General features: G+C 37.3%; 1 protein-coding gene across 1 annotated transcript; it reads left to right on the top strand.

The window, feature by feature from the left end:
* Positions 1-6,393: 6,393 nt before the first annotated feature.
* On the top strand, positions 6,394-7,329 carry LOC116592449 (olfactory receptor 6C74-like). Its single transcript, XM_032345647.1, has one exon. The coding sequence runs from the start codon at positions 6,394-6,396 to the stop codon at positions 7,327-7,329; it is 936 nt and encodes a 311-aa protein (XP_032201538.1).
* Positions 7,330-26,870: the final 19,541 nt, after the last annotated feature.

Genomic DNA, 26,870 nt, shown 5'->3' with positions numbered 1-26,870 from the left:
AAGTCAGGAAATGACAGATGCTGGCGAGGATGCGGAGAAAGGGGAACCCTCCTACACTGTTGGTGGGAATGCAAGCTGGTGCAGCCACTCTGGAAAACAGCATGGAGGTTCCTCAAAATGTTGAAAATAGAACTGCCCTATGACCCAGCAATTGCACTATTGGGTATTTACCCTAAGGATACAAACGTAGTGATCCAAAGGGGCACATGCACCCGAATGTTTATAGCAGCAATGTCCACAATAGCCAAACTATGGAAAGAACCTAGATGTCCATCAACAGATGAATGGATCAAGAAGATGTGGTATATATACACAATGGAATACTATGCAGCCATCAAAAGAAATGAAATCTTGCCATTTGCGACAACATGGATGGAACTAGAGCGTATCATGCTTAGCGAAATAAGTCAAGCAGAGAAAGACAACTATCATATGATCTCCCTGATATGAGGAAGTGGTGATGCAACATGGGGGCTTAAGTGGGTAGGAGAAGAATAAATGAAACAAGATGGGATTGGGAGGGAGACAAACCATAAGTGACTTTTAATCTCACAAAACAAACTGAGGGTTGCTGGGGGGAGGGGGTTTGGGAGAAGGGGGTGGGATTATGGACATTGGGGAGGGTATGTGCTTTGGTGAGTGCTGTGAAGTGTGTAAACCTGGTGATTCACAGACCTGTACCCCTGGGGATAGAGTATTATGCCTCCATCAGAAAGGATGAATACCCAACTTTTGTAGCAACATGGACGGGACTGGAAGAGATTATGCTGAGTGAAATAAGTCAAGCAGAGAGAGTCAATTATCATATGGTTTCACTTATTTGTGGAGCATAACAAATAGCATGGAGGACATGGGGACTTAGAGTGGAGAAGGGAGTTGGGGGAAATTGGAAGGGGAGGTGAACCATGAGAGACTATGGACTCTGAAAAACAATCTGAGGGTTTTGAAGGGACGGGGGGTGGGAGGTTGGGGTACCAGGTGGTGGGTATTATAGAGGGCACGGATTGCATGGAGCACGGGGTGTGGTGCAAAAATAATGAATACTGTTATGCTGGAAATAAAAAATAAAAAAAATAAAAAAAAAAAAAAAAAAAAAAAAAAAAAAAAATAAATAAATAAAATAAAATTAAATTAAATTAATTTCACTTGTTTTCTTTCACTTTTTAAAAATAAGGTTATCAGAAAATTTGAAATTGCAAATGTGGCTTACATTTGTGTTTTGCATTATATTGCTATTGGACAGTGCTGATTTATAATATCTCTTGCTTTTTTAAGTTTAAATTATATACATGTATATATTAGACCTTTTGATATTGTCCCTAGGTCACAGAGGCTCTATTCATTAAATATATATAATTTACTTTTTTTTTGTTTTGTTTTTCAAATTGAGTGGTCTCTATCAATCTTTAAGTTCACTCTTTTGTTTTATAATTACCCTTCTGCTGTTCAGCCCATCCATTGAACTTCTACTTTAGATAGAATTTTTGTTACTAATTTAAAAATAATTCTTTTAATACACATATATTTACATTTCTTTGTGAATAATTCTTATTTTATTTCAGGCTCATTGAAAAAAAGTTAGTCTCTGATATTTACCCCATATTTAAAATTTCTGATATTTCTAATTCCTCCCTGAAATTCCAGTTTTCCAGGTAGATTCAGTTTTCTTCAGCTGAAGAACTTCCTGCTACATTTCTTGTAGTGCTGATGTGTTACTGAAAAATGCTTGTGGTTTTATTTTATCTGTGACAATTTTTTTTTTTTTTCTCTCAGCACTCTAAAGATTCCTCTCTAGTTTCTGGCCTCCCTAGCTTATGAAAAGAAGTCAGAAATTGTTCAAGCCATTGTCCTCCAACATTCACGGTATGAATGCTAGCCACACTTTTTCTCACTGTCTTTGTTCTTTAACAGTTTGATTATAATGTGTGTAGGCATTTTATCATGCTTGGAGCTCGCTTGGTTTCTTGATTTTGTAAATTTATGTCACTTTTCAAAGTTATGGACTTTGAAAACATTGATTCATCTAAGTGATCATGTGTCCAAGTTGGCAAAATGGAAGGCATTCTGTAAATTCTGTAAGTCTGTCAATCTTGTCCAATAATGTTCCCCCTTAAAACCGTCTGTTGATTAACGCAAGAAAGGGAGCAATAATAAAGAAGGGAAAAGGAAGGTAGGAAAGGATATGATGGAAATAAAGAAGAAGAAAATAGGGAATGAAGAAAGAAGGTGGTCAGAGATAATCTAATTTGGGCCTCAGAATACTGCCAATTATTAAAGACAGAAACACACTAATAACAATGGATTTATAATTAATTTTAATAAATGGTAATTAATAGTTGGTTCTACTCAGAAAGAGTTACTTTAGTGGAAAATCCAGTTGAATGTACTTAGTCCTTTATTCCTTCTTCAACACTCTTATTTTCTTGAGGAAGGACAGATTTCTGACCTATATCATTTGTGTTTTCCCTAAGAACTTTGTTCAACATTTCTTATGGGACAAGTCTGTTGGCAATGAATTCTGCTTTTATTTCTGTCTTAGTCTATCTGGACTGCTGTTACAAAATACCGTAACTCAGTGCCTTGAACAACAGACATTTATTTCTCAGTTTTAGAAGCTAGAAAGGTTAAGATCTGGGTGCCAGCAGATTTGGTATCTAGTAAGAGCTGGCTTCACAGGTTTCATAGACTTGTCTCTAGGTCTTCACATGGCAGAAGTGGGTAGGGGAGCTGTCAGGACATCCAGGAGTGCTCGATACATTTCAAGCATGCAATAAATAGGTATTTTAGGAAAGAATAAATGAACTAATAAATTAATGAAGATAAAGGGTGTGCCCAGTATGTTAATATAGTATATTTTGTACAGAATCTCCTAAGAACATAGTTGAAGGAGATAGAAAGGAGTCTATATTTTGTATCTCTTATATAGTAAACAAACCAAAGACCCTCAGGGAAATATTGCCTTTGGAGCTGAATTCCTTGGAGAGATATGCACACAGTTTAGGGTATTCCCTGGAAATAAACCATAATCATCTCATAGGATAACAGTTGTTTAATTTTAGTGCTTGTTGTATTAACGTAAAAACATTGACTATAAAGAATAAAAGAGATACTTTGGTGTTTAAATTGTTGATTTGAGCTAGAAATAGCTAATCATGAAATGTCCACAAGTATTAAAACTTATTTTAAGAATTACATATTTCAGTGTGCTGCCTGAGAAGAAGAAAAAAAAAAAGTAAGCCTAAGTGCTTTATCCTGCAATAGGAATATAAAAACCGTGAACATCAACAAACAAAATCCTTTGCCAGTATAATTGTTTTTACACCTTTAAGAATAAAGGGCACTTGGTGGGTCAGTGGGTTAACCCTCTGCCTTCCACTCAGGTCATGGTCTCAGGGTCCTAGGATCGAGCCCCACATCAGGCTCTCTGTTCAGAGTGCCTCCCCACTCTGTTTGCCTGCCTCTCTGCCTACTTGTGTTCTCTCTCTCTGTCAAATGAATAAATAAATAAATAAATATTTTAAAAAGATAACAGTTTGTAAGTTTTTGTGCTTTGAAGACTGATTTATAATCTATATACTGAAAATAAACATCTCTAAAACGCTGAGTAATTTATTTATATTAATAGATTTAAGTTATTCTGATCTTATCTTAATTATAGAGGATCTTAAATTAACTTATTAAAAGACATCATTTTTGAATAAAAATGTGTTCATGATTTCGAAGGTAGGGAAAATTTTCTTACATCTTTTAACATAAATAAATAAATAAATAAATAAATAAAAGTAATAGGCTTGTTAAACATATTATAATACACTGTTCCAGTGTATATCTAGGGAATTGGAGAGCAGGAGAAAAACTAGGTCTGATTTGATAAAATTTTTACTTGTGGGGGTGATAGATCTGTTTTTGACCCAAATTACTATAGCCATTATAGTAGAATTACTTGCCTCAGGAATTGTCCCTTAGGTTTGGGAGAATGTGTGTAAGTACTAAGAAGATATCATTACACTTTTGTACTAATAGCCAGAATCTCTAGGACCTTAAGTATTTCGTGGAGAAAACTGTATTATATTCTCTCTGATAAATTTTTAGTAATTCATGAGTTTTCATTTGTGTGTACCTTTTCCCCACAATTTATCCTACCTAAAATACCTTACTCTACTTCCTAATCTATCTCCAGTGCTTAGCTTTGAATCCATCTTTTTCTTTGTTTTTTTTAAGCATCCATTCTTAATCTCTCCCCTTAGTAAGAATGAGTCTTATTTACTATTAAGTTTATGGCACATGGTATATTGCTATATTCATGCACAAATTCTGTCTCTTAAATATATTGGCAAACTACAATAGTCAGGAACATTGACTTATACTTCTTTGATTCCTCAGTATATAATAATGCATTCTCCATGGATTTATAAACATTGTTTACATTCCCACCAATGTAAACAATGTTTATAGGTCCATGGAGGATGCAAACTTGTGCAGCCACTCTGGAAAACAGTATGGAGGTGCCTTAAAAAGTTAAGAATAGAACTACCCCAACCCAGCAACTGCACTACTATTACTACTACATAGGATACAAACATAATGACTCAAATGGGCACATGCATCCCAATGTTTATAGCAGTAACTATGGAAAGAACCCAGATGTCCATCAATGGATGAATTGATAAAGAAGATATGAGATACACACACACACACACACCCCAGAATATTCCTCAGCAATCAAAAAGAATGAGTTTTGCCATTTGCAATTATGTGGATGAAACTAGAGGGTATGATGTTAAGCAAAATAAGTCAAAGACAAATACCATATGATTTCATTCATACATGGAATTTAAGAAGAACATAGAGAAAAGGAACAAAAAATAAGCTAAGATAAAAACAGAGAGGAAGGCAAACCATAAAAGACACTAACTATAGGGAGCAAACAGTGTTGTTGGAGGTGAGGTGGGCAGGGGAATGGGATAAGTATATGATAAGCATTAAGGAGGGCACTTGATGTGAAGAACACTGGGTGTTACATGTAAGTGATCATCACTGAATTCTACTCCTGAAACTTAAAATAAAAAATGTTTAACGAGTGTTTCATATTCATAATGAAGTCCACAAAGAAGCATAACTGATAATGAAGTCATCAAACAAGAAATTTGCCCCCAAGGGATGAAATGCTTATACCCAGGAGTTTTCATGACATTCAGTCTAATGAAAGCTTATATAATTTCCAACCACAAAATCAACTCAGGGACAAATCAATAGGCAAGGACATTGAATTGCCTTGGGTTTTGAATTGGCTTGGCTTTTGGCTTACCATATTATTGGGGGTCAGTCAGTATTACCTGCAAGTGTCTGAACACTTGCCAAGTGACTGATCATCACAGTAAAATTTGCTAATTTTTTTTTTCTGTTTTCCTCTTCAGCTTTGCTGTAACCCATTTCTACACATCAGGTAAAAAGCCAAGAGCTAAATACCAGTCACTGTCTCATCTGAAGAAGACTCTAATCTTAATGGTAAGTTTTTCTTTTTATGGTCTTCCCCTACGGTGCTACCTCTTTTCTACTTCTTTCATCTTCCTTCTCTTCCTTCCCTATTTCATTTCCCCCTCTCTGAATGCTTATTCACTTTATTTTGCATTTTATTGTGTTATTCTCTTCCTGTTTGAGAACTATAACCAGAAGGAACACTGAATTTGTTTAATTCTTTTCAAGTTAGTTTTACTATGCAATCAGATAAATTTAATAGTGGCATAGGAGATGATAAAAGTGAAGAAATGAAGAGAAGAAATGGAGACAAAAGCCACTACACTGATTTATAGGAATAAAAAAATCAGATAGGACCAAGAAAGTGTGTTCATTAGCTGAGTAGATGTGACACAGGCCAAACCTGCGAAGAGCTACAGTTGTTATACTGAATTGCTTCCAAGATGATCTTATACCCAAAGCTGGATTTCTATTTCAACCATCTTAAACATTCATACATCATTTTGTTTCTCTGTCGCACATATGGTCAGTTCCTTGAGATAATGATATTTATATAGTCATCAGGCTGAGTATAAGTACAATGACATTTTAGTCCTTACATACTGAGAAAAGAGGAAATAATTTTTTTCCACATGCCTGTTCATTTCTTCACCTCATTACCATAAATGTAAGCCACATTTAAAGATGATTTATAAGATGGTTTTTATTTCACCAGATTTGTAGAAAATATTTGTCTTTCTTCAAAAGCAATGTAACGGCTTTTGCTAGAGTTTATCTTACATTAATCATTAGTATGTATAACCAATAGCAATTACTAATATTTTGACAATGTTATCTTCACATTTTATCTTTGGTACCTGTAAATATTTTTTTCTCAATATTTTTACCAGAGCAAAAGTATATCAGGAGGTCAAGATGGAAAACCGTACAACTGTGACAGTATTTATCTTAGCAGGATTGACACAGGACCCCAAATTGAAGATTGTGTTATTTATCTTCCTACTCCTCACCTACTTGTTAAGCATCTCAGGAAACTTAGTTATCATTACTCTCACTTTGCTGGATTCTCATCTCAAGACCCCTATGTATTTCTTTCTTCGAAATTTTTCTTTCTTAGAAATTTCTTATATGACAGTCTGCATCCCCAAATTGCTTGTGAGCATGGCAACCGGTGACAAAACGATTTCCTATAACTGTTGCGCAACTCAGTTATTTTTTGCCTTCCTTCTCGGTGCATCTGAATTTTATCTCCTGGCAGTCTTGTCCAATGATCGTTATGTTGCCATCTGTAAGCCTTTGCATTATACGACCATTATGAACAGCAAAATCTGTATCCAGTTAGTCCTTAGCTCTTGGATCACTGGTTTCCTCATCATCTTTCCAGGACTCATTTTAGGCTTAAGCCTGGACTTCTGTGACTCCAATATCATTGATCATTTCTACTGTGACACTGCTCCCCTCTTGCAAATCTCCTGCACTGATACACGTGTGTTGGAAATGATGAGTTTCCTCTTAGCTTTGGTGACTCTGCTGGTCACTTTGGCATTAGTGATTCTATCATGCACATGCATTGCCTTGACAATTTTAAAAATTCCTTCTGCCAACCAGAGAAAAACGGCTTTCTCCACATGTTCTTCTCACATGATTGTCATCTCCCTCTCATATGGCAGCTGCATCTTCATGTACATTAAACCCTCAGTCAAACAGAGGATATCCTTAATGAAGGGAGTGGCAATTCTCAATACTTCTATTGCTCTACTTTTAAACCCCTTCATTTATACTCTAAGGAACCAGCAGGTAAAGCAAGCATTTAAGAACTTGCTACAAAGATTTCTGTTTTTATTCAAATAAAATCATAATGAGATATATATAAGGAAAGTTAATAAGGAAAATTGCAAAAAGAAGTGCTTAGATTGGGTCCCAATTTTACCATTGCACCATCCAATATATAGTCATATCTGTCCTTTCACTTCTTTCTGAAGTGTCATGATGTTTACATTAGCTCTTGTTTCTTAATAACACTTCCCTTTCAAAATACTGAAACTTTATTTTTCTGTTCCATTGTAAGAGTTCTAAAATTTGACCTCTTTCTCTTATTCCTCCATTTAAATGTAGCAAGTATTTGAATGATTATTTTAATCCACTTTATGTATTAGTTCATGGAGACTTAATTATTTCCATATCTGTGTAGTATATTTTGTTTTTATATTTGAGTTCCTGTAAAATCTTGATCAGTTCAAAACAATTTTATGATGTCTTCTTTGAGATTTTACCTTTGCTTGTCTTATGATGTCCTGATACACATTCTCTATTTAAATAAAGGTATTTAAAAGTAGAAAGTTGCAATTAAAATATCACTGTCATTCTTTGTCCTTATATTAAGAAAATTCACTATGCTAGTATAATAAAAAATCATATGGTATGCTAGTATAATAAAAAATCATATGGTGTGCTACTTTTATTTTATATTTTATGCTGTAAAAGTAAATAAGTAAATGTTGACTCATGTGTGTCCCAAATCACATAACTTTTTTTTAAATGTTTATTTATTTATTTGAGAGAAAGAGAGAGAGCATGAGTAGGGGAAGAGGCCAAGAGAGAGAGAAGGAGACTCCACACTGTGAACAGAGCCTAACACAGGGCTTGATCTCACAACACTGAGATCATGACCCGAGCCAAAATCAAGAGTTAGAGACTTAACACACTGAGCCACCCAGGTGCCCCATCACATAACTTTGATTAAGAATAAAAGGCAGCAAATTTCAGGGAAGATGGTGGGAGAGTAGGGGACCTTGTTTCATCTAGTCCCTTGAATTTAGCAGGATATCTATCAAGTTATTCTGAACACACATGCATTTAACCTGAGATGTAAGAAGATTTATCTGGATGTCTACAAGCAGAAAAATGACTACTCTTTGAAAGGTAAGAGGTGTGGAACTTTGAATCTTTGAGGGAAATATCAGAAGATAAATGGAGTGGGGAGGGAGCCTCCCATAAGCCAGCCACTGGAAAGTGATCGAACACATGAACACTAAATCAGGACCCTTAGAAATCTGCTGCAGTGACAGACATCCCTCTTTGAAAAAGGTACAGAGGATAAATAGGGTAGAATTCTAGCTGGATCATTGTGGTCTCAGGATTCTAGGAAACTCAGAAATTGTGTGGGGGGGCGGGAGGCTGAACTGATAGAGTACCCAAACCGTGGAGCGGGGAGACTAGTTATGGTCAGTGAGCATAGAGGGGTTTGGTCATTCTAAAACTTAAGCCAGGTCAGTAGGGAGAAGACTCTCTGCCGGAACACCACAAAAAGGACTAGAAGGTGTGGGGTGTTTAACATCCCAGGGGAGATACAAAACCCCTTGCATCCATGACAGGGCAACAGCTCTCAGGGCACTGTGACCCCTGAAAGGACAATGGAGCTGCACCCAGCCATGACCTGGTTGCTGAGGAAGAGGGCGCACATGTGAGCCCATAGCTGCTAGTAATTGCAAAGTCACAAAGTGCAGAGATGTTCAGAGATCCGCCCAGGAGAGTTACAGCAGGCATGAATAGTGAGAGTCTGTGGAGTTTGGTACACACAGAAGTGGAGACAGTTTAGCCTGGAGGATTTATTGAAGAAAGGGACTACAAACTTGTGGCTCTGGGCCAGAGATTCCCACACAGCTATATTTGCTCTGACCCTCTAAAGAGAAGTGGAAAGCCACCAGGGAGCAAAAGCCAGACAGACAGATGACAAGCTCACATTAAGCCCAACCCACTGACAAGGTGTGGGGCAACTACACCCAGGCAAAGATGCCTGAGAAGCTAAACTGCAGTCTCCCTCCCCAGAAGACAAATTGGAAGAACAAGTGAATCATAAGCTTATTTACACAGGACTGTAAAACTTCAGTGACAGGGGAAAATAGAGATGTCCAGATATAGAGATGTCCAGATGTTCTGTCATGACTGGTTTATACTTCAGGCTAAAATTTTACATTTCTTTTTATTTCTTTTCTTTTCTTTTCCTTTTTACCATATTCCTGTATCAGGAATAGTCATTTACCAACTTATGTTTTTAAATCATTTTTAACTTTAATTTTTGTACTATGTACATTTTATAGATTTATGCCCCATACTAGCCCATCTTTCACTGTACTCAACTTTATCTTGACCTATATAAATATATAGATATATAGATATTCTTTTTTAAAGGACTTAGATTATTTATTTACTTATTTATTTAATATTTTAAAAAATTTTAAATTACTTTTTAGTGTACTACAATTCATTGCTTATGCACCACACCCAGTGCTCCATGCAATACGTGCCCTTTCTAATACCCACCACCTGGTTCCTCCAACCTCCCATGCCCCACCCCTTCAAAACCCTCAGATTGTTTTTCAGAGTCCATAGTCTCTCATGGTTCATCTCCCCTTCCAGTTTCCCTCAACTCCCTTCTCCTCTCCATCTCCCCATGGCCTCCATGTTATTTCTTATGTTCCACAAATAAGTGAAATGATATGTTACTTGTTTCTCTCTGCTGACTTATTTCACTCAGCATAATCTCTTCCAGTCCCATCCATGTTGCTACAAAAGTTGGGTATTCATCCTTTCTGATGGGGGCATAATACTCCATAGTGTATATGGATCATATCTTCCTTATCCATTCGTCCGTTGAAGGGCATCTTGGCTCTCTCCACGTTTGGCGACTGTGGCCATTGCTGCTGTGAATGTTGGGGTACAGATGGTCCTTCTGTTAACTACATCAGTAACTTTGAGGTAAATACCCAGTAGTGCAATTGAAGGGTCACAGGGAAGCTCTATTTTTAATTTCTTGAGGAATCTCCACACTGTTCTCCAAAGTGGCTGCACCAACTTGCATTCCCATCAACAGTATAAGAAGATTCCCTTTTCTCCACTTCCTCTCCAACACACGTTGTTTCCTGTCCTGCTAATTTTGGCCATTTTAAGTGGTGTAAGATGGTTATCTCAATGTGGTTTTAATTTGAATCTCCCTGATGGCTAGTGATGATGAACATTGTTTCATGTGTATGACAGCTGTTTGTATGTCTTCATTGGAGAAGTGTCTGTTCATGTCTTCTGTCCACTTTTTGACATGATTCTCTGTTTTGTGTGTGTTGAGTTTGAGGAGTTCTTGACAGATCCTGGATATCAACCTTTTGTCTGTACTGTCATTTGCACATATCTTCTCCCAATCCATGGGTTGCCTCTTTGTTTTGTTCACTGTTTCCTTTGTTGTGCAGAAGCTTTTGATCTTGATGAAGTCCCAAAAGTTCATTTTTGCTTTTGTTTCCTTTGCCTTTGGAGACTTATCTTGAAAGAAGTTGCTGTGGCTGATATTGAAGAGATTACTGCCTATGTTCTCCTCGAGGATTCTGATGAATTCCGTCTCACGTTGAGGTTTTTTATCCATTTTGAGTTTATTTTTGTGTACGGTATAAGAGAATGGACAAGTTTTATTCTTCTACATATAGCTGTCCAATTTTCCCAGCACCATTTATTGAAGAGACTTGATTTATTGAAGAGGTTCCCCCCCCCACTGGATATTTTTTCTTGCTTTGTTGAAGATTATTTGGCCATAGAGCTGAGGGTTCATTGCCAATTTGGATACCTTTTATTTCTCTTTGTTGTCTGATTGCTGTTCCTAGGACTTCTAATACTATATTGAACAAAAGTGGTGAGAGTGAGCATCCTTGTGTTCCTGATTTCAATGGGAAGGCTGCAAGCTTTTTTCCATTGAGGATGATGTTGGCTGTGAGTTTTTCATAGATAGATTTGATGAAGTTCAGGAATGTTCCCTCTATCCCTATACTTTGAAGCATTTTAATGAGGAACGGATGCTGGATTTTGTCAAATGCTTTCTCTGCATCAATTGAGAGGACCATGTGGTTCTTCTCTCTTCTCTTATTAATTTGTTCTATCACACTGATTGATTTGCAAATGTTGAACCATCCTTGTAACCCAAGGATGAATCCCACCTGGTCATGGTGGATAATCTTTTTAATGTGCTGTTGGATCCTGTTTGCTAGGATCTTGTTCAGAATCTTAGCATCCATATTCCTCATTGATATTGGTCTGAAATCCTCATTTTTGGTGGGGTCGTTGCCTGGTTTGGGGATCAGGGTAATGCTGGTCCTATCTTTCAGAAAGTGGTCAATTTTCTGTTTCTAGAATTGTTGCTCTTCTTCTCTTCGATATCGTTTTGGATTTGTAGTGGTTCAGAATGGTTTGATAAGCTATCTAGCTGACCTCCTGCTACCTGATGTTCTCTCAGCCTGCTACTTCTCTGCCATCTTGACTCCTCCCCCTTTAGCATCCAATTTCACCTGGGATATTGGTATGAAATTCTCCTTTTTGGTGAGGTCTCTGCCTGGTTTGGGGATCGGGGTAATGCTGGCTGCACAGAAAGAGACTGGAAGCTTTCCTTCTGTTTCTATTGTTTGAAACAACTTCAGGAGCATAGGTATTATTTCCTATTTTAATGTTTGGTAGAATTCTTCAGGGAATCTGTCAGGTCCTGGGCTCTTGTTTTGGGGAAGGTTTTTGATCACTGCTTCAATCTTGTTATTAGATATCACTCTTCAGGTTGTCAATTTCTTCCTGGTTCAATTTTGGGAGTTTATAGTTTTCCAGGAATGTATCCATTTCATCTAGATTGCTTAGCTTATTGGCATATAACTGGCATAATAACTTCTGATGATTGTTTCTACTTCCTTGGTGTTAGTTGTGATCTCTCACTTTTCACTCATAATTTTATTAATTTGAGCCTTCCTCTTTTCTTTTGGATTTTTGTGGCCAATGGTTTATCAAACTTACTGATTCTTTCAAAAAAAAAAAAAAAAACAGCTTCTAGTTTCATTGATACGTTCTACTGTATCTCTAGTTTCTATCTCATTGATCTCTGCTCCAATCTTGATTATTTCTTGTGTGTGGAGTTGGTTTGATTTGTTGTTGATTCTCCAGTTTTTTAAGGTGTAGATGCAGTTGGTATATTCTGGATTTTTCAATTTTTTTGAGGGAAGCTTGGATGGCTATGTATTTCCCCCTTAGGACTGCCTTTGCTGTATCACATAGGTTTTGGACCAAAGTGTCTTCATTCTCATTGGTTTCCATTAATTGTTTCAGTTCTTATTTGATCTCCTGGTTGATCCAAGCATTCTTAAGCAAGGTGGTCTTTAGCCTCCAGATTTTTTAGTTACTTCCAAACTTTTCCTTGTGATTGAGCTCCAGTTTCAAAGCATTGTGATCTGAGAATATGCAGGGAATCATCCCAGTCTTTTGGTATTGGTTGAGTCTTGATTTGTGACCCAGTACGTGGTCTATTCTGGAGAAGGTTCTATGTGCACTTGAGAAGAATGAGTATTCTGTTGTTTTAGGGTGAAATGTTCTATATATATCTATGAGGTCCATCTGGTCCAATATGTTTTCAATGCTTTTGTTTCTTTATTGATTTTTTTCCTTGAATGATCTGTCCATTACTGAGAGAGGCATGTTAAGGTCTCCTACTATTAATGTATTCATATCAATATGACTCTTTATCTTGATTAATAGTTTTCTTATATAATTGGCTGCTCCCATATTGGGGGCATAGATATTTATAATTGTTAGATCATCTTGGTTGATAGTCCCATCAAGAATTATGTAGTGTCCTGTATCTCTGACTACAGTCTTTAGTTTAAAATCTAATTTATCTGATATGAGAATTGCTACCCCGACCTTCTTTTGAGGCCCATTGGCATGAAAGATGCTTCTCCATCCCTTCACTTTCAGTCTGGGCATATCCTTAGGTTTGAAATGGGTCTCTTGTAGACAACATATGGATGGGTCCTATCGTTTTATCCAATCTGCAACCCTGTGTCATTTTTATGGGTGCCTTTAGGTCATCCACATTGAGAGTGATTATTGATAGATACATTTTTATTCTATTTTTAATTTCTTAAGGAATCTCCACACTGTTCTCCAAAGTGGCTGCACCAACTTGCATTCCCACCAATTGGTAAGAGGGTTCCATATTCTCCACTTCCTCTCCAACACATGTTGTTTCCTGTCTTGCTAATTTTGGCCATTTTAAGTGGTATAAGGTGGTATCTCAATGTGGTTTTAATTTGAATTTCCCTGATGGCTAGTGATGATGAACATTTTTTCATGTGTCTGATAACCATTTGTATGTCTTCATTGGAGAAGTGTCTGTTCATGTCTTCTGCCCATTTTTTAATATGATTCTCTGTTTTGTGTGTGTTTTGTTTATTCTTTTTAGATCCTGGATATCGACCTTTTGTCTGTACTGCCATTTGCAAATATCTTCTCCCAATCCATTAATTGCCTCTTTGTTTTCTTGACTGTTTCCTTTGCTGTGCAGAAGCTTTCGATCTTGATGAAGTCCCAAAAGTTCATTTTTGATTTTGTTTCCTTTGCCTTTGGAGACATATCTTGAAAGAAGTTGTTGTGGCTGATATCGAAGAGGTTACTGCTTATGTTCTCCTCTAGGACTCTGATGGATTCCTGTCTCACACTGGGGTCTTTTATCTATTTCGAGTTTATCTTTCGAGTTTTATTCTTCTTCATATAGCTGTCCAATGCATATATAGATATTCTTATTTTTTGCAATTTTTTGATATGGTGTCTCCTAACACTAACAGAACAAAAATCAAGCAGGAACAGGTAGATCACCCTGATTTGCCTGCCCTAAGATAGTATAATCTCTCCCCACTGCACACACTTTTTAAAATTTATTTTGGATCATCTTGGCTTTGTTTGCATATCTGTGGTAGCTTCTCACCACTTCAGAATTTTTCTAGGGTGCATTTTGCTTGCATCATCATTGATATTTTGGATTCTGTTCATTTGCTCAACCATCCCTTGGCAGAATAACTAGGAGGAAGAACCCTCAACAAAGAAAAGAACCAGAGACATTGTCCTCTGCCATAGAACTAATTGATGTTGATATAGGCAAGGTGTCAGAGACAGAATTTAGGATAGCAATCATGAAGCCAATAGCTAGGCTTGAAAAAAGCATTAGTAACAATATAGAATCTCTATAGGTAGCATAGCAGAAATGAGGTTTAATCAGACCAAACTTAAAAATGCCATAAATGAGATGCACTCTAAACTGGATACTCTAACAGCCGGGTAAATGAGTAAGAAGATCAAATCAACGATCTATAAGATAAGCTGATGGTGAATAACTGAGCACTTTTCCCCTAAGGTCAGGAAGATGACAAGGATGCCCACTCTCACCACCTTTGTTCAACATAGTACTGGAAGTTCTAGCCTCAGCAATTAAACAATGGAATGAAATAAAAGGCATTCAAATTAGCAAAGAAGAAGTGAAACTCTCTCTCTTCACAGATGACATGATACTTTATGTGGAAAACCCAAAGGACTCCACCCCCCCATACCAGAACTCACAGAGCAATTCAGCAACGTGGCAGGATACAAAACAATGCACAGAAATCAGTTGCTTTTCTATATACTAACAATGTAACTGTAGAAAGAGAAATTAGGGAATCAATTCCATTTATAATAGCAACAGAAACCATAAGATACCAAGGAATAAATATAACCAAAGAGGTAAAGGATCTGTATTCTAGAAACTACAAAACACTTATGAAAGAAACTGAGGAAGACACAAAAGGGTGGATAACTATTCCATGCTCATGGATTGGAAGAATAAACATTGTTAAAAAGTCTCTGCTGCCCAGAGCAATCTACATTTTCAGTGCAATCCCTGATATCAAAATACCATTGATGTTTTTAACAGAGCTGGAAAAAATAAACCTAAAATTTGTATGGAACCAGAAAAGACCCTGAATTGCCAGGGAAATGTTGAAAGAGAAAACCAAAGCTGGGGACATCACAATGCCCGACTTCAAACTATATTACAAAGCTGGGATCCTCAAGACAGCATGATTGGCACAATAACAGACACATGGATCAGTGGAACAGAATAGAGAACCCAGACATCAACCTTCAACTCTGTAGTCAACTAATCTTCAACAAATCAGGAAAGACTATCCAATGGAAAGAAGACAGTCTCTTCAACAAATTGCTCTGGGAAAATTGGACAGCCACATTCAGAAGAGTAAAATTGGCCCATTCTCTTACACCATACTGATGATAAACTCAAAATGGATGAAAGACCTCTATGTGAGACAGCAAACCATCAAAATCTTAGAGGAGAACACTTTGACATTGGCCACCACAGCTTCTTTCAAGACCCATCTCTAAAGACAAGGGAAACAAAAGCAAAAATGGACTTTTAGGATTTCATCAAGATAAAAAGCTCTCCTCAGCAAAGGAAACAGTCAGCAAAACTAAGAGGCAGGCCATGGAATGGGGGAAGGTATTTGCAAATGGCATTACAGATAAAGGGCTGGTATCCAAGATATATAAAGAACTTTTCAAATCCAACATCCAAAAAACAAATAATCCAATCAAGAAATGGTCAGAAGACATCAACAGACACTTCAATTTATTATTATTATTATTATTAATTATTATTATTATTTACCCTTTAAATAAATTATAGAGACACAGATAAATAAAAAAGAATAAAATGCAACCTGGAGAGATTACATTTGATACTTTACAAGCTACTCCTTATTCATCTTGAAGCTACCTTTGTTCCTTAGATTTTACATCTATAATAGAATAATTACCATTTTTTTAAAATTTTGAGATATTTTTAGGCAAATTTGAAAGTGTAAAATAAGCATAAGTATATTCCAGATTTTTTAAAAATAACATGAAAACTTGTAGAGTAAATTTTTCTGATTTTACCTTGTAAAAAAATACATTTCAAAGAGGTATAGAAAGTTAGACCCATCACATGGCTAATAAGATAGAATTCAAATTCACTTTTGCTTGATTCCAGAGGCTATGTCTATCCACTACCAGAACTATCCAATCAGTTGGTAACAAAGAGTGGTTTGTGTGCATACCAAAATGGTGATGGCTTCAGTTTTGGGGTTAAGCATAAAGACTGAATAAATAAGAGACTCACAAGCTGATTCCATTAGCTGGTATTGTAGTTTATCACGTGCCTTGTCATTTTATATATGCGACATGCCACTTAAAAATCTGGAAAGCTCTGTAATATAACAGTTATGTACTTGGAGGATGCTTCTTATAGTTTTACCATAGGCCTATTGTGGAATCAAATTGCCTTGAAGTAGATAGTTGACTTTGTATGCACAAAATAATCTCCCTCTCTCTTTTGCTGTCTCTTCTTGCTTTCTCTCTCTCTCTTTAATCCCTCTTCCGCTCTCTCTCTCTCTCACACACACACACACACATCTTTTTCTCTATATTTTAATAATTTTGTATTCTTTCCTATTTTTTTTTCCTTTTGGTAAAATGATTTCTATAAATTGTATGTGAGTCCATAAGCCACAATTAGCCAATCAAGTCTTTGGACAGTCTGATTAGTTCAAGATTACACTTAAATCCAAGACTTTACAAATAATCATATTCTCTCTACAAATAAGAACTCAGTGTTGGGCATGAGATCAAAGTCAGTTCAGTAAAACTCAATTCAATAAATTTTTGTAAATGTTAAAGAGAATATTCTTTTCTGTCATAATTACAACTATAAAAATGAGCACAAAACTTTCAGAAATCCATTAAAAAGAGCATATTTACCTCATTAAGAAGCCAGGGTAAAGAAAAGCAGAACCAGGAAATAAACTGATAGAATATGAAGACCAACAACTTATTTGACTTTCTGTAACCAATAATAACAAAAGCTAGCATCCCTTGGAATTTCAGGTTGGATTTTCTATATTTATAAACAAGATGAGTCTATCTAATTGACTTATCCTCTAAATGTTCTCTCTACTCCATCGTGTACCTTTTGACCCTTTGTGGATTTGTCCTCAGGTACAAAGCAAGAGAAAATAAAAACTAAGAAAACTTTTACTTCCTATTTCCATTTGTCTATTAAGTTTTTACTTAATGTTTATGTAAATATTATCAGGCAAGATATTTCTTAGAAATTTGTTCCTGATATATAGAGATATTGATTATATATATAGATATATAAATACATAGATATAAATCCTCTGTGCCCTGCCTGGTCATCACTCCTCACCCCTCAACCCCTGAGAACCACCGATTTTACTGTCTTCATAGATTTCCTTTCCAGAATGTCAGATATTGAAATCATAAAATATGTAGTTTTTCATAAGAGTCAAGATGGTGGAGAAGTAGCAGGCTGAGACTACTTCAGGTAACAGGAGATCAGCTAGATAGCTTATATAAAGATTGCAAACACCTACAAATCCAATGGGAGATCAAAGAGAAGAAGAACAGCAATTCTAGAAACAGAAAATCAACCACTTTCTGAAAGGTAGGACTGGCTGAGAAATGAATCCAAAGCGATGGGAAGATAGACTGGGGTGGGAGGGGCCGGCTCCCAGCAAGCGGTGAAGCAACAGAGCACAAAATCAGGACTTTTAAAAGTGTGTTCCACTTTCCCCCAACTCCCTTCTCCACTCTAACTCACCATGTCCTCCATGCTATTTGTTATGCTCCACAAATAAGTGGGGGAAATTGGAAGGGGAGGTGAGCCATGAGAGACTATGGACTCTGAAAAACAATCTGAGGGTTTTGAAGGGACAGGGAGTGGGAGGTCCGGGTACCAGGTGGTGGGTATTATAGAGGGCACGGATTGCATGGAGCACTGGGTGTGGTGCAAAAATAATGAATACTGTTATGCTGAAAATAAAAAATAAATTAAAAAAATAAAAGTCTGTTCCACTGAGGGACATTGCTCCAGAGGCTAAACCGGGGTGAAGCCCACGTGGGGTCAGCATGGCCTTAGGTCCCGCAGGGTCACAGAAGGATCAGGGGTGTCTGAGTGTCACAGATCTTGCAGATATTAGAATGGGAAGCCGGCTACAGAGACAGAGCCAAGGAGTGAGCTGTCAGCTTGGGGTTACCTTGAACCAGTTGCAGGCTCGGTGAGCTCGGAGCGCGGCCAGAGGCCCGCGAGACGGGAGTAATTGGGTGCTATTCTCTGAGGGCGCACTGAGGAGTGGGGCCCCAAGGTCTTGGCTCCTCCAGGCTGGAGACTGGGAGGCCGCCATTTTCATTACCGTCCTCCGGAACTCTACGGAAAGCATTCAGGAAACAAAAGCTCCTGAAAGCAAACCCGAGCTGATTACTCAGCCTGGTCCCTGGTAAGGGCAGTGCAATTCTGCCTCTGGCAAAGACCCTTGAGAATCACTACAACAGGCCCTTCCCCCAGAAGATCAACAAGAAATCCAGCCGGGATCAAGTTCACCTACCAAGGAGTGCAGGTTCAATACCAAGGAGAGCAGTGGAATTCCAGAGCAGGAGAAAGCAAAGCATGGAACTCATGGCTTTCTCCCCATGATTCTTTCGTCTTGCAGTTAATTTAATTTTTTTTCTTTTTTTTTTTTTTCTTCTTCTTCTATTTTTTTTAACTTTTACCCTTTTCTTTTTTTATGTATAAATATAAAGTTTATTTATCATAGTGTTTAGAAAAATAAGTTCACATCATTTCAGAAATCAAATAAAACACTTAATTGTCCAGGCATAAACCCCTATTACAGTACAACATACATACTTTAGATCTCTTTGGTTGAGTAATTAAGCACAGAAGTGTTCTGGGACATGCTCTGTGTGCCATCACCTAACAGTGCAGTAGAGACTCTATTACCCCACCCCGTGATATACATTCTGTATAGATTTTCTCTTTGTGTAAGGCACAGTAAAACCATATTGAGTATATAAGCGGTCTCCTCTAAACATACAGTACATGCAACAAAAGAACAAAAATTGAGAACCCTGAAAGCCAAAAGAGTCACATGCTTCATAATTTTGATTAATAAAATGTATGGTTGTAATATTAAATTAACATGAAATGTATCAACTAGATACAAAATAACTCTTAGGCTCTATCATCTAAGTTCTAGGAAGACTTTGAAACATCTTTCATAAAATGTAATTCTTTTCCCCACAAATGTCCTGAATTATTTATATTTTTATGATGAGATGATCTGTCAAAAACATTGTAAAAGAATGAAGAACTTCTGACTATGTACTAATGCACACTTGCCTAACATGTAGCAGGCAGGCTGCAACAAATGCCCAATAATCCAACTTTTGACATGCAAGATGCATGGGCATATACAGGGAGATTTAAGGTCAGTGTGCAATTTAACTACACATTTTTACCTATGGCTATAATGTCTACTTGCCTTTCATAACACAAGAAAGACACTGAAACATATCTACGAGTCAGTCTTTTCATTACTATAAATATACATGAGCTAGGAAATACTACAACACAGGTGTTCTTGCTTGCTTGAGGAACAAATGCACCACCTCTTTAAATGATAAAACTGTTCTTTAATAGCTGTAACTAAGAGCTAAATGCCACATTCTGGCATAGAGTGCATCGAGAGCCTCACACCAAAAATCCTACAGCCAGCAGCAGGGGTTAGGGTTTGCAGGGAGAGTTTTTACCCTATTTTGATTCCTCTTTGGGGATCATTTGAGGGTCATTTGCAGCATCTTCAGGCATTGGTTTATGTAGAAGAAAGTCTACCACATGAACTCCAAGGGTTCTGAGTATGGCCCTTGGTATTGAATAAAAACCATTTGCAATTCTGTGCAAGGAGATCATGGGGTTTATCTTATTTCATTCACATATGTATGGGCTATAAACCAATTGGCCCTTATTTTATTGAAACAATAGAAAAGAACAGTAAGTTCTTTATAATGTGCATTGATTCTTACCTGGTACATTGTGTAGCTACCTGGAGTCATTGTAGGGGTATAATTACATCATGTTAGGAGTATGAATGGGTTTCCTAGGTAAGTCTTAAGCCTTGTGCTATCTTTCCTTTTTCTTAGGGGGAAAAAAGAGGAAGAATTGTGAATAAAAGAGAGGCTTATTATATTTTTGGAAGACATATGAAACTTTTCCAGTTATTTATATGCTATATATAACTTTTTAAATCTTCCTGTTTCCCTTATTAAATCAGTATTGTAAAATAATGAACCAAAACTCTCGATATCTGCAGCCATCAAGTGAAAAAACATCATTTTTATGTAAACTACACTACAGAACCATATAATTAATCTCAGTAACATGATCAGCACACACCTACAGAAAAAAATAATAATAATAGCAAAAAAAAAGAAAAAACCAAGCTGAGTAAGGAGTGATGGAGTGAAGAGAACTCTAAAACACCTGACTTTGTTTAAAAAAAAAAAAAAAAAAGATGAAAACCTGTTGTTTCAGCAGTTTAAGAACATTCACTAATTCCATTAAAAAAAAAGGGGGGGGGATCTAAGTTCTTTAACAAAACAATGGGAAGAGGTCTTGATAGGGCTCTTCATCTACATCTGTGATTTCCAATTGGAATAACAAGAAAAGTGAAGTCCTCTATGGCCCTTATTCAGGGTGCTTAGTGGATGGGCCTGTTGGGATCAAGAGTATACTCTTTGTTCTTATCTTGAAGAGAGCAAGACTGGTAACAGCTTTATGTTCGATGACTTTAAGTCATCTTCGAAGAGATCATTTTCTCCCATTTCTTGCTTTGTAGTCACCAAAAGACTTCACTCCCTACCTAAATGTATTCGCATTATTCCATTTTGTGTTTGGTCCTGATAGATAGAAACTATAATCACAGCTCACAACATTATCAAGAAAGCTTCTCAAAGAAACCCCAAAAGATTTACTCTTAAACAAGATATGATAATATAGTGCGAATAACAGTTGTATGTCATCATGTAACAACTGATTCAGAACACCTAGAACTAAGTTTCATCAGGGCAGAGTTTTGCTCCAGAGAATTTACATAATTCTTTCTGTAGTTTAAAAAGGCTGTTTTCATAGTCTACAGAATTCACTTTACATGGTAATCTATGATTTTTATTTTCGTCGTAATGAAAAGCATCAACAATATATCAGTTGTTATTCCATTTACATCATAAATGTACATAATTACATAAGTGAAACTTAATTCTGCAGATTTAAAGCAATTTTGTGGTGAAAATAACCCTGTTAGATAGAAAAGAGCCATCAGTGCTTTTGTTGACACTTCTGTACCTTAAGAATAATTAAAAGGCCACAAGGTATCCATTTCTTCATGATTGTCAAATTTGTTGGCATAGAGTTGCTCATAGTATGTTCTTATAATAGTTTGTATTTCTTTGGTGTTAGTTGTGACCTCTCCTCTTTCATTCATGATTTTATTTATTTGGGTCCTTTCTCTTTTCTTTTTGACAAGTCGGGCCAGGGGATTATCAATTTTATTAATTCTTTCAAAGAACCAGCTCCTAGTTTCGTTGATTTGCTCTATTGTTTTTTTGGTTTCTATTTCATTGATTTCTGCTCTGATCTTTATGATTTCTCTTCTCTTGCTGGGCTTAGGGTTTCTTTCTTGTTCTTTCTCCATCTCCTTTAGGTGTAGGGTTAGGTTGTGTACCTGAGACCTTTCTTGTGGTTGAGTTCTAACTTCAGAGCATTGTGGTCTGAAAATATGCAGGGAATGATCCCAATCTTTTGATACCAGTTAGTCCTGATTTAGGACAAAGGATGTGGTCTATTCTGGAGAATGTTCCATGTGCACTAGAGAAGAATGTGTATTCTGTTGCTTTGGGATGAAATGTTCTGAATATATCTGTGATGTCCATCTGGTCCAGTGTGTCCTTTAAGGCCTTTATTTCCTTGTTGAGGAATATAGAGGACCCCTTTCAATATTTCCTGTAGAGCTGGTTGGGTGTCTGCAAATTCTTTCAGTTTTGTTTGTCCTGGAAGCTTTTAAACTCTCCTTCTATTTTCAATGATATTCTAGCTGGATATAGTATTCTTGGCTGCATGTTTTTCTCGTTTAGTGCTCTGAAAATATCATGCCAGCTCTTTCTGGCCTGCCAGGTCTCTGTGGATAAGTCAGCTGCCAATCTAATATTTTTACCATTGTATGTTACAGACTTCTTTACTGGGGCTGCTTTCAGGATTTTCTCTTTGTCACTAAGACTTGAAATTTTTACTATTAGGTGACGGGGTGTGGGCATATTCTTATTGGTTTTGAGGGGCGTTCTCTGAACCTCCTGAATTTTGATGCTTGTTCCCTTTGCCATATTGGGAAAATTCTCCCCAATAATTCTCTCCAGTATACCTTCTGCTCCCCTCTCTCTTTCTTCTTCTTCTGGAAACCCAATTATTCTAATGTTGTTTTCTCTTATGGTGTCACTTATCTCTCGAATTCTCCCCACGTGGTCCAGTAGCTGTTTGTCCCTCTTTTGCTCAGCTTCTTTATTCTCTGTCATTTGGTCTTCTATATCACTAATTCTTTCTTCTGCCTCATTTATCCTAGCAGTGAGAGCCTCCATTTTTGATTGCACCTCATTAATAGCTTTTTTGATTTCAACTTGGTTAGATTTTAGTTCTTTTATTTCTCCAGAAAGGGCTTTTATATCTCCTGAGAGGGTTTCTCTAATATCTTCCATGCCTTTTTCAAGCCCGGCTAGAACCTTGAGAATTGTCATTCTGAACTCTAGATCTGACATATTACCAATGTCTGTATTGATTAGGTCCCTAGCCTTCGGTACTGCCTCTTGTTCTTTTTTTTGTGGTGAATTTTCCCACCTTGTCATTTTGTCCAGATAAGAGTATATGAAGGAGCAAGTAAAATACTAAAAGGGTGGCAACAACCCCAGGAAAATATGCTTTAACCAAATCAGAAAAGATGCCAAATCGTGAGGGGGGAGAAAGGGGATAAAAAGAGGTTCAAAAAGAAAGAAAGAAAAATAAATAAAAGAATTAAAAAAAGAAAACGAATAAAGAGAAATATAAGAAAGAAAAAATATATATATTAGATAAACTAGTTTTAAAAAGTTAAAAAAGAAAATGGTAAAAGTTTAAAAAAATTTTAGCAGCAGAAAAGAAAAAAAAATGAAAAAGAAAAAAATTAAATCAACTGCAAGCCTAAAAAAATCACAGGGAGAAAGCCATGAGTTCTGTGCTTTGCTTTCTCCTCCTCTGGAACTCTTCTGCTCTCCTTGGTATTGAAACCGCACTCCTTGGTAGGTGAACTTGGTCTTGGCTGGATTTCTTGTTGATCTTCTGGGGGAGGGGCCTGGTGTAGTGATTCTCAAGTGTCTTTGCCCCAGGCGGAATTGGACCGCCCTTACCAGGGACCAGGCTGAGTAGTCCGCTCGGGTTTGCTTTCAGGAGCCTTTGTTCCCTGAGCGCTTTCTGTAGAGCCGGAGGACGGGAATACAAATGGCGGCCTCCTGGTCTCTGGCCCGGAGGAGCCGAGAGCCCGGGGCCCCACTCCTCAGTGTGCCCTCAGAGAACAGCATCCAGTTACTCCTGTCTGTCTGACCTCCGGCCGTCCTCCGAGCTCACTGAGCCTGCGACCGGTTCAAGGTAACCCCTGGGCTGGGAGCTCACTGTCGGCTCTGTCTCTGTAGCCGGCTTTCCCGTTCCAATACCCGCAAGCTCTGTGAAACTCAGATACCCCCGATCCTTCTGTGACCCTGCGGGACCTGAGGCCACGCTGACCCCGCGTGGGCTTTGCCCCAGTTTACCCTCTGGAGCAATGTCCCTCAGCGGAACAGACTTTTAAAGTCCCGATTTTGTGCTCTGTTGCTCCGCTGCTTGCCGGGAGCCGGGCCCTCCCCCGGGGTCTATCTTCCCCTCGCTTTGGATTCACTCTCCGCCAGTCCTACCTTTCAGAAAGTGGTTGTTTTTCTGTTTCCAGAATTGCTGTTCTTCTTCTCTTCAATCTGCCGATGGATTTACAGGTGTTTGCAATCTTTAGATAAGCTATCTAGCTGATCTCCTGCTAGCTGAAGTAGTCTCAGCCTGCTACTTCTCCACCATCTTAACTCCTCCCCCCAAAAGGCCACAAGGTAAAAAGGCACATAGAATTCTATAGAATCCACAAATAAATGCAAACCTGTCTTCTGAAAATATTTCGGGGAGTGGCCTCCATCCATTGGCTTCCTCATTAGTTAATGTATCCCCAACTCATAATTTTTCCCTGACTCTCCCTATTTTACTTAATCCCACTGAGCTAAACCCTGAAATGGCTGAGAACCAGCCAATGTCTGCACCTGTGGCAAGCAAGTCTACTGTGACATCTGTCAGCAACACTAACTATGCAACTCTTCAGAACTGTTCCCTCATTGCTGGTCAAGATCTATTGTCAGTCCCCATGACCCAGGCTGCCCTTGGGGAAATTGTTCCTATGGCTGAAGACCAGGTAAGTCACCTTTACCCAGCAGTACTCCAGGATTTTGTCAGAGAACATCGTTTGGTTCTGCAATCAGTAGCTAACATAAAAGATAATTTCTTAACAAATTCCGAGGGCAAAGCCACAAGCAACTTAATGATGCTGGACTCAAATTCCAAGTATGTCCTAGAAAGCATGATCGAGACTGTCTGTGAAGAGCTGGAAACAGACAAAAAAGAGCTTGCCAAGCTCCAAACTGTCCAGTTCGATGAAGATATGCAAGACTTATAAACTTGAGTTCCCGCCCACCCCTCCACCCCCGCTCTTTTTTTCTGGCATCAGCAGGCAGATCTATTCATGAAGCCCTGAACATAAAGAATTTTCCTATTTACAGGGAAACACTAGTTTTGTGAGTAAATTCATTCGAGAGACTGGATTGATCTGCATGAAGATCACAGTTAAATATACAAGAGTAGAACTGCATTGCTGCAGCTTCTTCATTCACGAATGTTCTCTTTTAAATAGATGAAGACAAAGGAACAAGATGAAATATACCAAGTCAAAGTGTATCATTTGGTTGACTTAATATAATTCTAAGGTCAAACAGAACTCTATAGTTCTTTAAATTTAAACTGTATACACCTGACATTGGCTTTAGAAACAATACAGTTATTTTTGTTTACTTTTACTCCATGGGCATTGATGAGGTTAAGAAGCATAAATGGTACTCCACACTATTGTAAGGGTTTATTTTTTAATATATGCATTTCTGTTTTTCAGCCTTTTTTGTGAAAGTCTTGGTTTGTCTCTACACATTTCCAAATGTGCTTGCTAATAGTCCAGTGGGGCTGAGAAAGTTTGCAACTCCACTAAAAATGCTGAAACAAACTTCAGTATGAGTGTAAATATATTAGTCCTCTAAGCCAGGATTTGAGGTATTACAGTGAATTTTATTTATGCTGTATATGTTTCTCTTATACTTCAGACACAATGAACTGAAAAGAAAAATGTTTTCTTACTGTTTAATTTATTTTTTATTGCTTGAACAGGAAGTGAAAATAGTTATTTCCAACAAAGTATTACATTTTGTAGGATTTTAAAAGTAGTGATTTTTATCAGGAGTCTGTTATGGTCAATATTAATAACACTGAAACAGACAATCTAACTCCCAATATTGGAATTTTGGTACTTTTTTCACATCCTTGTTGTTTATTTAGCAACTCCCTGATTCATTTAAATATGTTTTTTATAGAATTCTATGTGTGTTTTTACCCGTTTCTGTTTTAACGTATTTTAATTAGTTTATCATATATATATATATATATATATATATATATATATATATCTGTTTTATATTTTATTCTTTATTCATTTTCTTTTTTTTTTAATTTTTTTTTTTCCTGAAGCTCTTTTTATCCCCTATCTCCCCACTTCGATTTAGGATCTCTTCTGATTTGGTTAAAGCATATTTTCCTGGGGTCTTTGCCACCTTTTTAGTATTTTACTTGCTCCTTCATATACTCTTATCTGGACAAAATGACAAGGTGGAAAAACTCACCACAAAAAAAAAAGAACAAGGGGCAGTACCGAACGCTAGGGACCTAATCAGTACAGACATTGGTAATATGTCAGATCTAGAGTTGAGAATAACGATTCTCAAGGTTCTAGCCAGGCTCGAAAAAAAGCATGGAAGATATTAGAGAAACCCTCTCAGGAGATATAAAAGCCCTTTCTGGAGAAATAAAAGAACTAAAATCTAACCAAGTTGAAATTAAAAAAAAAAGACTATTAATGAGGTGCAATCAAAAATGGAGGCTCTCACTGCTAGGATAAATGAGGCAGAAGAAAGAATTAGTGATATAGAAAACCAAATGACAGAGAATAAAGAAGCTGAGCAAAGAGGGACAAACAGCTACTGGACCACGAGGGGAGAATTCGAGAGATAAGTGACACCATAAGACGAAACAACATTAGAATAATTGGGTTTCCAGAAGAAGAAGAAAGAGAGAGGGGGGCAGAAGGTATATTGGAGAGAATTTTTGGAGAGAATTTCCCTAATATAGCAAAGGGAGCAAGCATCAAAATCCAGGAGGTGCAGAGAACCACCCTCATTATCAACAAGAATAGGTACATACCCCTTCACCTAATAGTAAAATTTACAAGTCTTAGTGACAAAGA

The sequence above is a fragment of the Mustela erminea genome, chromosome 6 (assembly GCF_009829155.1).
Source record: "Mustela erminea isolate mMusErm1 chromosome 6, mMusErm1.Pri, whole genome shotgun sequence".
Classification (NCBI taxonomy): domain Eukaryota; kingdom Metazoa; phylum Chordata; class Mammalia; order Carnivora; family Mustelidae; genus Mustela; species Mustela erminea.
Note: the sequence above shows the minus strand (reverse complement) of the source record. Positions and strands in the feature narration are given on the sequence as shown.

What these genes read in the sequence shown, in the direction of transcription:
- LOC116592449 (XM_032345647.1), top strand. Translation starts at nt 6,394, where the DNA reads ATGGAAAACCGTACAACTGTGACAGTATTTATCTTAGCAGGATTGACA.